Raw genomic sequence first — 14,257 nt, forward strand, 5'->3', positions numbered from 1 at the left:
GCACCGGAGTACCCAAGTTACCTAGCCCACGGGCTGCGGGTGCATAGGGGTGAAGTTGCGTCGGGTTTCGTCGTCGACTCCTATGGATGCCTGAAGAAAGATGCTGACAGGCAGTCAGTGAAGAGTGTCCGGTGGATCCCAAGGCTGGGATCAAGAAGAGAGGAGACCTGCAAGCAGAAGGGACAGAGTCAAGGTCACTAGCCAGTGACCATGTGGAACCAGGGAGGAACCAGGCGATGTCGTGAAGATTGCAGGTGAAGGTGAAGCTTGTCGCTGCAGCCACGAGGACCAGGAAGCGTCGAGGACGACCAGGACCAGGAGGCGAGCTGTCCCACGAAGGCTCTTGCTGTCGGCGGCGTCGAAGTTGGACTAGGACTCACCAAGCCTTGGCAAGCGGAACCCACGCAGAACGGAGGACTTGCTTCTGGTGCAGACCAGGAAGTTCTGGGGTGCTTCTTCTTTGCAGAGAAGCGGGAGCCAGTCTGGAGGAGCCAAACCAGCGCAGAAGATTTCAGGATGTGTCGTCACAAAGGCCACTAGCCAGCGGGCAAGCAACCGGACAGACGCGGCAAGCAGGAAAATGCAGAAGGGCCCCACGCAGGACTCGTGGAGTGTGGGGGGCTGGTCTTCGGTGCAGATGGTGCTTGGGGGTGGGGCTTCTCAATCCCCGGTGCACAACTTCGAGGGTGCCTCAGAAGCTGCGCTTGAAGATACTAGCCACTTTTCCCAGGTAGCCGGTCCCACGTCTCTCGTCGCCTCCACGGATCTCAGCTCTGCTGTGAATGTGGATCAGGGTCGGAAAAGTCTGGAAGTCAAGGCTCTGGTCGGGCTCTGCAGTCGGTCCCTCGTAGAACTTTAGCAAAGCAAAGGGTAGTCTCTTGATGGTGCCTGTTTGCACAGGGTAGCCACTCCTTGGCCACAAGGGAGATTCTTCAGTCTTCTTCTTTCGTCGAATGTTGAAGGTCCAGAGTTTCTGTTCAAGTTGCAGGTTCAGGATAATCTAAAGTCTTGAGGCCCAACTCCCACTCTTATACTAATCTGGGGGGCTGGGATACCTGCTGGGTCACGCCTTATGGGTGGGACCTGGGAGGGGGTGGTTACACCCACTTCCCTTTGTCCAGTTTCGCGCCAGAGCTGGGGCTGGAGTGCCCCAGCGCCGGTTTGAACTGGACTATGCAAGGAACACCTTGTGTGCCCCAGGCATGTCTCATTCCTTTCAGCCCACCCTGCCCCAATACACTAAAGGCTGTCTGGGGAGGTGCTAGCACCTCTCCAAGCAGGAAACCTATTGTCCAGGCCTCCCTGGCTGGGATCACTCCCAGCAGCAGGAGGTCAGACTTGTGTCGTGGCAGCAGCATCCATTTTGTGATGCTGAGGCTTTGGTCAGAGACTAACAGTGAAGTATGATTTTAACATGTCTTTCCCTCTAGAAGGGGGGAATAATATCCTCATGTCCAGAAATGGTATGGGGGTATTATTCCACAGTGTTAGACACCTTACACGACATGTTTCGATAAAGCCAAACCATAGTTACCATAACCGTTTAGGATTATCAGGCACTTTAAGAGTATATGGTAGGCTATATCATAGAACAGCTATAAGGACATGGTTCCGAAAGCTGCAGACAGGCTCAGCTCATGCTAGAGCACCATCTCACATGTTACCAAGCACTCTGCCTCCAGGATTGTTAAGGCCTGCCATAGGAGTGGCTGATAGGTACACATGTGTCTATATGTAAGTTAGGTATAGGAATACTACACCTAAGCAAGGGGTGATTACACGACCTTGCCCCAGCTGAGTGATCAGCCAGTTGTGTCAAAATGGAAGGCCAGGCCAGGGGTGGCATAATACATGCTGCAGCCCCTGGTAGGCCTAGGGTACACCTATGCCCTGGGTACCTAGGGTACACTGTACAGGGGCCAATAAGGTGATCCTATCCAAATGGGTTATGCACCTAAAGTACATAGTATCAATTTAGAGAGAGAACAGCAGGGCTGTGGGTCTGATTAGCAGGCCCACAGCCACATCTAAGTCGTAAACCAGTAAAGCAAAAGCAAAAAGTGGGGGTGAACATAGAAAGCAGACCCTACTCTCCTACACATATAACAACCAAAAAACCCTGGTAACCTGAACCAGGAAGTAAAGTAGCCTAAGCTACAAGGGAAAAAACTTCCACAGCTATGACTATCACTGTCATTATATCCAGTCCAAACTGCAGCCAATCAGGCGACAGCACCCACCAGAATGTTCTCCTCAGAGGCTCAGCCTGTCATATTTTCTACCGCACGTCGTGTGAAGGGAGTCTCCCTGAGCTCTGCTCAGTTCTTCAAGTTTCTACTGTTTCTTCAACTTCTAGGATGTCAACTACAAAAAGATCCCTCTTCAGACCTTGTGAGTCCTGCGGAAAGCTTCGGCTTTTTTCTGAAGACCCTCACAAAAAATGCATCTATTGCCTCTATCCTGATCATGAAGTGAAGGAGTGCAAGATTTGCCGGACTTTCCCTCAGAAGACCTTAAGGGATAGGGAAGGACGTCTTCTTCTGTGGCTACAGAAGCTTAAGGATAAAGATGATCCTTTGTCAGGGATAGAAACTGCCTCTGGGTCCTCTATCTCTTCCAGGAAAAGGGTGGCTGAAGAAGAGTTTTCTTCTACTGGGGCGAAGGTGTCGAGGAGAGCCCAGTCTGTTAAGGGCTCGGGTCAGTCTTCGTCTTCATCTAAGAAGACGTCTCCACCTTCAGGATCCAAGCCCTCTACGCCCCCGAGGAAATCAGGAAAAAATCTGCCAGCTAAAAGTTTTCCTGAGAGGAATTTACCTCAAGTGAGATTGCCGTCGTCGACGGCGCCGTCGACGGCAGTGGCGTCGACTGTTATTATCGTCGACGCGGTTTCAACATCGACTATTACATTCTCGTCGCCGAGACCTGCAATGATAATGTCATCAGCTTCATCGCCGTCGACACTGGTCTCGGTGAGTGTTAAAGCCATCTCGTCGACGAAGGAGGTGTCATCCCTCGTCTCCGTCCCGTCGACGGTAAGAAGCAAGAAAGTTGCTCCGTCTACGAAGACTACCTCGTCGACGTCTACTCCGTCGACGAAGATTGTGGTGCCGTCGACAGTTGCCCCGTCGACAAAGAATGCCTCGTAGACTAAGATCCATGCGTCGACGAAGATGGACGCGTCGACGCCATCATCGACGAAGACGCCGTCGTCGACGAAGAGTGCCCCGTCGACGATGCCCTCGTCGACGAAGATTACCTCATCGTCGGCACCCTCGTCGACGAAGATTGTCCCGTCGTCGACGACTGCCATCTCGTCGACGAAAACAGCCTCGTCATCGAAAATGGCTTCAACATCAGGATTACCACCGTCGTCGGTTCCGTCGACGCGATTGTCACCACCTCCTCTATCTGCATGGATATGCAGGTGTGGACTGCGACTCCGTCGTCTGTCGTGTCTGATCAAAGGGCAACAGCGACTACGCTTCTTCAGCGCAGAGGATTGTCTTTAGAAGCTATATCGCCTCTAAAATTGCCGGCGCAACTTTTACAATCGGAGGATAACGATTCCGAAGAAGATGAGAGATTTCGGACTGCAAGGAGTCCATCGGAGCTTTTCATCAAATATCAAGATGATGAGGATGATGATGATGACCAGTACGAAGATCCTAATATGGAACCACAGCCGACACCTCCTGCACCAGTGCCGTCTGGTCAAATGCCATTGGAACTGCTTGATAATCTGCAGTATATGTTGCAAGATTACTATAGACGTTTCCCTCCTTCGGAAACGGCGGAATCTCTTCCGTCGACGCCCAGGCCAAGAGTACAGTTGTCGTCGTTACAGTCACCAAGACCACCTTCTCCTTTGCCATCTCGTCAATCGCAGGTTACAGACGATGAAAGGGAGGAAGGAGAGGTAGATGATCAGTCTATCATGTCGGAGTGGGATAATTATCAGGTACAAACTCCTTCTCCAAGTGCTCCGGCTCCGGTGGACTCTCCCCCGGTGGACATTGGGAATTTCCATTCACTTATGGAAAGAGCGACCAAGAGATTCCTGATCCCCATGGAAACAAAGGAGGATGACTGCTTCCTGTATGACTTTAAGGACCAACCAAGGAAGCAGGTTCGGGCAATCCCAATCATTGATTTTATTTGGAAGGAGGGATTGAGACTGATGGCTACCCCTAATTCTCTTCCAGCAGTGTTACCAAGGCTGGACAAGAAATATAGAGCCCCAAGTAATTCACCAGCATGCCTAATTGGTCAACCTAAGGCGGACTCTGTTATAGCGCAAGCGGCTCAGAGACGGGCTAGAAATCCATCAACGCCCATATCAGCTCCACCTGATAGAGATGGTAGAAGATTGGACGCAATAGGAAAGAAGGTGTCCACGATGGCAGCAACCACAGTTCGGGCTGCAAACTCCCTGGCGATTTTAGGGAGATACGACTGCCAGATGTGGTCCGACATCTCTCCTTTCCTCGACATGTTACCGGAGCCTTCAAAATCCGAGGCCATAAAGATCCTGCAGGAAGGAGAGTATGCATCAGCGGAGATCATTGATGCAGCAGTGGATGTGGCATCAACTGGGTTCAGGCAGTTGGCAGGAGCTGCAGTCCTGAGGAGGCAGGGTTGGCTGAAGTCAACATCTTTTCGCCAGGAGGTGCAGTCTAAAATCATAGACATGCCATTTGATGGTGAATCCTTGTTCGGTGCACATGTGGATGAAGCACTACAGGCGATTAAGAAGGATACGGAGACGGCAAGGTCCCTGGGTAGTCTGCAATTTAAAAAATCTACCTTCCGTGGAGCCAGAGGACGTGGATCCTTCTCTAGCAGGGGAGGTTATAACCAACAGCGTTCCTTTCAGACCTCTCAATCTGGCCAAAGATCTCAGAATTATCGCCAGCAATATTACGGACAGCGAAATCAACCATATTCGCAGTCTCGTAGGAAACAGTCCTTTCGCGGACGAGAGTCCGGTAAGAAGCAATGAGTTCAGCCACCTGCCACCATCTCTACCGTTACCACGTACAAGAATTGGAGGTCAAATATCCCACTTCTATTCAAATTGGTCCAAGATTACCACAGACAAGTGGGTATTAGATATAATATCCAGAGGCCATGCTCTGGAATTCACGAAAATTCCGCCAAATTCTCCTCCCAAGGGCCCACCCCCTGCTCATCTCTAAGAGCTTTTTTCCCAAATAAATTTGATGATTCAAAAAGGAGCAATCGAAAAAGTCTCTCTCCTACAGAAGGGAACGGGCTTTTATTCAAGGTTTTTCCTCATCCGGAAAAAATCAGGAGAGTGGCGTCCAATTCTCGACCTCCGCGCTCTCAACAAATTTTTATAGAAAATGTCTTTCCGGATGTTGACGCTCCAAGAAATTCTGCAGTTGCTTTCGATGGGAGATTACATGGCCACCCTCGACCTGCAGGACGCTTATTTTCATGTACCAATCCTACCCGGGCACAGAAAATTTCTACGGTTCAGAGTGGCTGGCAGGGATTTTCAATTCAGAGTCCTCCCATTTGGACTCCGTTCCGCACCCAGAGTCTTCACAAAGGTCATAGCGCCAGTGACTGCGCATCTCCGTCTGCAAGGAGTTCAAATATTCCCGTACCTGGACGACTGCCTTATCAAGGCGAGTTCCGCCAAGGTAGCATCCGAGCATGTTCAAAAATGCCTCTTACTCTTCCAGTCCCTGGGTCTGTCAACAAATCTGGAGAAATCACATCTAGCTCCTTCGCAAAGAAGAACGTTCCTAGGAGCGACATTGGACACGGATCTGGCCAAAGCCTTTGTGTCAAAAGAAAGGCAAATCAAGATATGCAATCTTGCGCGCTCACTACTTTCAAAAGAGTGCGTTTCAGTCCGTGTGTACAAATCCTTCCTAGGGATGATGTCGTCTTCCATTCATCTCATTCCCAACTGTCGGTACAGAATGAGACCGTTGCAGGAGGAGCTCAATCTGAAATGGCTTCAGACCACAGGATCATTCGAGGATATCATTCACATCACCTCGCGAATGCGGGACGCTTTTCAATGGTGGGGTCAGATGAAACACTTGAAAGAGGGTTGTCCATTTCTGGTCGAAATGCCGGATTTCACAGTCACCACAGATGCATCCCTCGAGGGTTGGGGAGCGCACCTTCAAGGAATGACAGTCAAGGGCAGGTGGACTCTAGAACAGAGAAAGTGGCATATCAACCTGCTAGAATTGCGAGCCATATTCTTGGCTCTAAAATCCTTCCAGGCCATCATCCGAGGAGCATGCATACTTGTAAGAACAGACAATACAACAAGTATGCATTACTTGAACAAACAAGGCGGGACGAGGTCAACCCTCCTATCTCAGCAAGCGCAAGAGATTTGGGATTGGGCGATTCGCCACAAGATCAACCTCAAAGCCATTCACGTCCCAGGAATCACGAATGTTCTGGCGGATTCCCTCAGCAGAACCACAACGTCGAATCACGAATGGGAGTTACACCAACCATTCCTAGACGGAGTATTTCACGAATGGGGTCATCCCGATCTAGACCTCTTTGCAACCAGCCAGAACCGCAAATGCCGATTCTTCGCAAGTTGGGCTCCCCGCAAGGACTCGCTGGGAAATGCCTTTTCGATGAATTGTTCGCAAATATATGCTTACGCCTTTCCACCGATCCCGTTGGTTCTACGAGTTCTGCGCAAGATCAAACAACAGCCTTGCCGCATGATTTTAATTGCTCCCAGGTGGCCCCGCCAGTACTGGTTCCCAGAACTTCTCCTCCTCTCGGAGGCCGAGCCCATACAGTTTCGACCAATTCCACATCTTCTGACCCTTCAGAACGGTCAAATTTGTCATCCGGACCCAGCATCGCTGAGATTAGCGGCATGGCTCCTCAACAGCTTGAATTTGCACACCTAGATATCCCTCCAGACTGCCAAGAGGTTTTGGCCAATGCTCGAGCACCAGCAACTGTTAAAACCTACAAACTAAAGTGGAAGAGGTTTTGCATGTGGTGTCAATCCGTTAATCTCCATCCGATCCACGCAAGACCGGAACAAATTCTGCCTTTCTTTCTACAGTTGGCGAGGTCTGGTCTTTCCCACTCTACTTTGAAGGTGTTCTTAGCTGCAATTTCAAGGTTTCGGCAGGATGGTATTACCTCTCTCTATTCCAATAGAGTCATCCAACAATTTTTTAAGGGGTTATTTAGGATGTTCCCGCCTATTCGGCGTCCACCTCCTTCTTGGCACCTTAATATAGTGCTTTCACAACTAATGCGGCATCCTTTCGAGCCCATCCACAAGGCGGATCTAAAGTTCCTTTCTTGGAAGGTTTCTTTATTATTGGCTCTAACTTCTACAAGAAGGGTTAGTGATCTCCAAGCGTTCACTGTTCATCGGCCCTTTCTGCAATTCACATCTGATTCTGTGGTGCTGCGCACTAATCCAAAATTTATGCCAAAGGTCCCGACGGATTTCCATCTTAATGAACCCATAGTTTTGAAAACTTTCTTCCCAAATCCGCAAACAGCTGCAGAAAGGGCCTTGCATTCCCTAGACATCAAAAGATGTCTGAAGTTTTACTTACAGCGGACAGCACCACTGCGCAAATCGGACCAGCTCCTGGTAGCATATGGCAAACCACGTCAAGGCCATTCAGTATCCAAGCCAACCATAGCTCGCTGGATCTCGGCTGCAATTTGTTTATGCCATGATCAAGCTGGAAGACCATTGCAAGCGACCCCAAGAGCACACTCTACGAGAGCAATCTCTTCATCTACAGCTCTTTTTGCCGGTGTGCCTCTTCACCAGATCTGTAAAGCGGCAACATGGTCCAGCTGCCATACGTTTACCAGACACTACTGTTTGGAAGCTGCAAGTGATGCGTATGGATCAGTGGGACAAGCTGTTCTACGTAATCTTTTCAAATAAGGTGAGCCTCTGTTCTCCCTCCTCCGCTATGCTTTTATAAGACGCTTTTTTCCATACTATTTGTGGCTTGAAATTGTGTTACATATGTTAAAGCACACATGTATTTCTCTATGGTTATACTGTTTCATAATGTATATGGTCTATGATACAAAGTAGCGTCTTATGAGCATAAGGTTATGTACTGCTATCTACTCTGATTCAGGCATGTGAATCTATGAAAGACACCCCAAATACTGGAGAAGAACAATAGTTACTTACCTGTAATCTGTGGTTCTCCAGTATTGGTGTCTTTCATAGATTCACATGCAACCCGCCCACCTCCCCTCAGAGGCTTTTTAGGCTATTATGTATTGCTTCACTCCTGTGCGAGAAAATCTGACAGCCTGAGCCTCTGAGGAGAACATTCTGGTGGGTGCTGTCGCCTGATTGGCTGCAGTTTGGACTGGATATAATGACAGTGATAGTCATAGCTGTGGAAGTTTTTTCCCTTGTAGCTTAGGCTACTTTACTTCCTGGTTCAGGTTACCAGGGTTTTTTGGTTGTTATATGCATAATTATTGCTTTTTTATGTACCGTGGGACTCCCACTCCAACGACGGGGAATGATTCAGGCATGTGAATCTATGAAAGACACCAATACTGGAGAACCACAGATTACAGGTAAGTAACTATTGTTCTTTTTAAGAAACGTATTAGAAGAGACCGACTACATTCTCTCCCCTCACGCATGATGGCATTACAATATAGGACTCCCTTATTAATCTTACAATACCAAAGCCCAGACAGCAAAATGGAAACCATCTGATTTAAGGATACATCATAAATGTTCAATCGAAGGGTCTACTGTGCGGATATTCGGGTAACATATTTATTGACTCAGAGGAGAAAGAGGTAGTAGTGCACTCACCCTTCTTGGGAAATTATTTAAAAAAAACAGGGGAAATCCACTATTCATTCATCGGAAAACCTTCTCTTAGAAAAAACTATCCTTTCAGTTATTGCTGCTAGTATAATTAGGAAAAATGTTGAGTTTCCTTAGGGAAAAGAAAATATGTTTTCTTAAAATAACCCTCACCCACCAAAAAGTCCCTTGGTGGCATGCTTCATCATTGGGTTCATGCTACGACTGACGGGGACGAGAGAGCACTTTGTGTAGTAATACTATTTGATATTGTGAGAGTGGAAGGGTCAGAAGAAAGAGTGAGTTTAAAAAATACCCGGCTAAGTGAAACCTAACTTTATTAATTCCTATGGCTGGTATTGTTAAAATGGGGGGAGAAGAAATATGCACTATAATGAGTGAACTTCCCCTAGGTCTGCATGTTTCAAGCCTTCCCCCAGACTTTTCCTCAGGACCAAGAAAGATGATCCCTCTAACCACTCTGGTTAACTTAGTTGGTGGCCCTGATCAATGTCAAAGGACAATGTGCATTTAGACATGCATTAATACAATACCCAATCAGTACAACTTGTCTACCTAGTACGTTCATAGCCTAATTAGGGCCCCGTGAGCCGTACACGAGAGGGGAGAGGGGCTTGTAGTCACACAGTCATCAAAGCTACTCTTTCACCTGTATGCTGCTTGCCTGTGGCTCTGACGAACTATTGTTTTCCCTAAAGAACCTCAACATTTTTTCCTAGGTTATAGTTTTTTCTAAAATATTTATAGTACCAAACAGCAACATTCCAGTGCTACCTGATGCAACTGTTTTGGGACAGTCCAGATACTCATAGTAATTTAATCTATGTTAATGGCTAAAGCCCCAATAGCTTGAGCATGGAAAAGGGCTTTAGGGATTGGTGGAGAGGGATCAACGAAGTCCAAAACTTATTCCTACTTGTGGCAGAAAATAGGAATAGCTTAAACAAACACAATAATAATGAGGGTAATTTAAACCAGATGATGTAAGAGTCCAAGAATGAATTATTGCAAAGGAGTATATTAATGTATTTGCATTATTAACAAGGTTAAATATATACATGGTTGCACATAGTAATTTTTATTATGGAAGTATTTAATAATAAAATTAAAAAATAACAAACTTAAAAATAACAAAATGTCAAATACTTCTGAGTAAAATCTTAGGCCTGGCTGACGATATCACACGTGACAAAGATGAATGCATGGCTGTATGCCAGTTGTGCTTCTCTGTTTGTGTGACTGTTTTCAATCTGCGTAAGTGTTTGCCTGCACTAATTTCTTTATGATAGCTATCTGAAAGTGCATGCCTAACCTGCAGAACTGCTGCTCAAACGCACTAGCAAAAATGGTTGAAAATTCCTTCTTTGCCTTTTAAAATGTTCGATGTGTGCCTGCACAAAAGCCAAACCTCTTAATTTGTCAGTTGTGTGTTGTTGTTGTGCACATTTTGTGATCTGAGGGTAAGGTGGGCTCTTCCTTCACATATCAGAAGGTGCCAAATCTACATCGTTAAGAGGTCTCACCCCATAAAAATGAGTGGAAATGTTAATGGGCCAAGTTCACACTCAGTGGCGGCTTGTAGGTAACGGTGGCGGGGAGCGGAGGTGGGTAGGGAGAGGGGTTAGGGAAAAAAAAGACATACCTTCTCATCGCCAGTCACCAGCCGCAGCCTCTTCTTTGTCCTCGTTGTTCATCTGGCTCCCAGCAGCATCCAGGGTCCCCTGAGCCAATCATGACGCTGCTTTCACCATGACAGCTGCCTCGTGATTGCTCTGAGTGCCGTGATTCGGCGCTGAGATAGGGACTTGAGAGCCTGTGCATGCTCTCCACCCAGGCTGTACATTACAGCCTGGTGGAGAACATGCAAAGTGTGCATGACTGTTTGGCCTGCCCAAGACGGCTGGCCAAACTGTCATGCACACTTCAGATGCAGCAACCACTCCTCCTCCTTCAACGTCATAGGAGCCCAGCCCCATCCCACCCTAACCTGGTGGCTGCAAGATACTTAAAATAAATGACTTTACCTTCTGTTATAAACATCTTATTTTTTCTTTCACATTGATCTAAGAGCAGTGGGACGACATCCCTCTGCCTTACATATACATATGCATGTTATCACTGTCGATCGCTCTATTCTTTCTATTCATAATTTTCAGCAAACACACTTCCCACCTTCATTGTGACTCCACTCCAGGCCAGTCCCCCACCTCCGTCTTGCACCATGGTCTGTGCCTTTTCTGTCTTACAATAATGCGTCATTGAGGAGTGGGAGAATAGGATGAACGTCCATATACAAAGCCTTTCCTTAGTAATGTGCCTAATGGATCCAAACCCGTGCAGATCTGTGCACTGGGGTCTTAGCTATTTGTTGCGCTGTACAGCAGCATTATACTTTTAATCATGTGTGTTACTCCTTTTTCCCCAGACCTTTGCCCAACGTCGCAGGGCACACTCGCTGGAGCTCGCCCACATGCTGTACTACCGCAGCACCTCTAATAACGCAGAGCTTCTGGGGGCTCTTACCATGCGGGCACAGGAGGAACACGCCAAAGAGGTGATCCTGGCACAGAGTTTCCTGATGCAGCTGAGAGCCTCCCCCGACGCCACCATCCTGCTCGAGAGCCCAACAGGTTTGTCCTGATCACTTCTTTGTGCCTCTCACATCAGTTGTTTCTGTCTGACTACATGGGTGCTTCTCAGTGATTCATCCTCCAACTCAAAATTACATTTCTTTTAGGGTTATAAATGATCTAACTTCAGGGTGCTTCATGGTTGCTGCAAAATGACTTGTCTCGAAAAGCTCTTCGCTGCTATCCATGGTTAAGCTGAACTCATCAAGAACCACCTGGGGTTACACAGTGACAGCAGCACGTGCACCACAGCAGAATGATGATGTTAGGACATGAAAAATGGAATCAAAGCCCTAATAAAGAAATGCTGTGGCGTCTCTCATTGGGGCTAACTCATAGATGTGGATATATATATATATCAAAGGGATACAAATTATACGCAAAACCTTTTAATTCAAACTCAATGAGAACAAATTACATGTGAGTCAAGAAGGGAAGAGTCTCCCATTTTTTTTGTCAAAATTCTTTTTATTAAGCAGCCAAAAAAATAAAGGAATCATAGTAACATCATTAGTACAGTAGGGTGCGCAAGCCCCGGGGTTGCAAAACAGTCCGCAATGTGGGTCTCAGTTTCATACAGCCCTAGGGTCATATCATTCCCCCAGTCAAAGTATAAGATGCTAGATTTGAAATATCAAACCCCTGAGGAAGGTCTTCAGGCAAGAACCTAACCTCAACTCAACTCTCACCCCCCCATAAAAAAAAGAACCCCCGTCCCGGTGGTGATGGTGGAGCACAGTGAAATAATGTTAAGCAGAAGCGCTGTCGCAGGGCAGAGTAAACTAGACAAGGTTCCCTCTATTCAAATATTTGCGGTACACCCTGTCACATGACGGCCTTGGGTGGTTTAGACTTGGAAGAGGTGCATAGCCCTTATGGAAGGCAGACAACTTGGGATAAGCAGGTGACTAGGGGACCGCACTTATGTTCGAAAGCCTTGTAATTGTTCCTATCGAAGTTGCCGGCATATCTTTCTTTTTCCATGCAGCCGCTATGGTGAGTTTCGCCGCCCCCAGACATGTCCACATGATCGCCTTGTCGGCTCTTGTTTGGTGCTCCAAGGCCGGGTCTCTGATACCCAGAAGAATCCCCTCTATGGTAGTTGGAATAGGGTAACCCAGCATATCTTTGAGGTGGGATAGGATTTCTTCCCAAAAAGGACGAATACCCGGGCAGTCCCACCAAATGTGGCGAAAATCTCCCTGAAGGCCACATCCCCGCCAGCAGAGATCAGAGGTATCAGGGAAGATTCGTCGTAGTTTAGTAGGATATAGATACCAGTCAAGTAGCGTCTTGAAGTGGGCTTCCCTTAAGGCCACCGATTTGTTGTGTTTAGTGATGTCGCCCCAAATGTGTTTCCACTCCTCATCGGTTACATCTCTGCCCAACACCCGCTCCCAGAAGGACATGTAGCGTGCTCGGGGAGTGTGCAATGTAGTCAGTAGCATATCATAAAGTGAGGAGATGGCACCTCTCGTGATACCTGCCTTGCGCTCCATGGCTTTTAGCCCTCTAGTGGCCGCCTCTCTAATGTGTGGGAGTGTAGCTCAGTGTTTAAGCTGTAGGTAGTGAAAGTGTTCGCTACAATTTTCAAATGTTAGAATATCGTAGTTTATGGAACAGATCTGAAAGTTTTAGGCATCCTCCCTCCCTCCCTCCAGCAGTCGAAGGGTCCCTCGCGTAAGGCCGGTGGAAAAGCCGGGTTAAAATGGATTGGAGTGTGAGGGGAGGGTAATGAAGTCCAGCCCTCCCTCCCAGTGACCCGGTCCCAGATTGTCAGGGTGGTGCATGTGGTGGTGCTAATGTAAGCATTTGCGGATCGGTCCCTCTTGGGCTTCCATAGGACATTCCAAATAGATCTTCCCATAACCGAGCGGTCCATATGTATGTTTATCGGACTCTCGCACGAACCACTCTGTCACCACTCTCAACTGTGCGACCTGGTAATATAGTGCAAAGTCTGGTAAGGCTAATCCCCCTTTGCTCCTTGGCTTTCGCAGCACATAAAAAGTAGGACAAGCTCTCCCTTCCTGCCAGATGAATTTGGTGACTAATGAGCACAGTTGCGGCAATAGACCTCGTTCAAGTTCGATGGGCAGGGCTTGAAATAGATATCAAAAATTTGGCAAGACCGACATTTTAACAGTGTTAATCCGCCCTAGCCAGGAGATGTAAAGGGGAGTCCGTCTCTTAAAGTCTTGTATTTGTGCCACCAAAGATGGGTAATTAGCCTTGTAGAGTTCCCCAATGCTGGCAGTAAGATGGACCCCCAAATACAGTAGCGAGTGTTTGGCCCATTGTAGAGACGTCTGACTCCTCAGCAGTGGGAAGTGTGAGGTTAAGTATAGATGATTTGGACAAATTTACCTTAAAGCCGACCACCCGTTCAAATTGTTTCAACTCTCCTTGAACCGCCCGGAGCGAGGAAGTGGGGTCTGTAAGTGTGAGCAAGATGTCATCAGCAAAGAGAGATGCCTTGTGCTCTATGCCGCTGAAACGGATGCCTCGAATCTCTTCGTTGGACTGGAATTTTGCTGCAAGGGGTTCGATACTGAGGGCAAATAAGAGGGGGGAGAGAGTACAACCCTGCCGGGTGTCAAGTTCCTCAAGCTGAAGTTTGTTTTCCACAGGAGCCGATGCTGGATCTCCACTCCCCCACTCCGCTGCCGCGAACTCAGGGCTCACGAGCAGCAGTGAGGGGGAAAGGGGAATTGGACAGACAAGAGAGACTGCACTGTATGTTCTTCCAGGACTGGCCTCGTAACTTCTTTCG

At 47.8% G+C, this 14,257-nt stretch overlaps 1 protein-coding gene across 3 annotated transcripts in view; it reads left to right on the forward strand.

The window, feature by feature from the left end:
- TMEM143 (transmembrane protein 143) overlaps window positions 1–14,257 on the forward strand; it is a 283,275-nt gene that overhangs the window by 242,641 nt on the left and 26,377 nt on the right. For all 3 annotated transcript variants that reach the window (XM_085616468.1, XM_085616466.1, XM_085616467.1), the window contains exon 7: window positions 11,280–11,484. In XM_085616468.1, coding sequence (XP_085472594.1) covers window positions 11,280–11,484 — 205 coding nt within the window. The remainder of the gene's footprint in view (window positions 1–11,279; window positions 11,485–14,257) is intronic.

The sequence above is a fragment of the Triturus cristatus genome, chromosome 7 (genome assembly GCF_964204655.1).
Source record: "Triturus cristatus chromosome 7, aTriCri1.1, whole genome shotgun sequence".
Classification (NCBI taxonomy): Eukaryota; Metazoa; Chordata; class Amphibia; order Caudata; family Salamandridae; genus Triturus; species Triturus cristatus.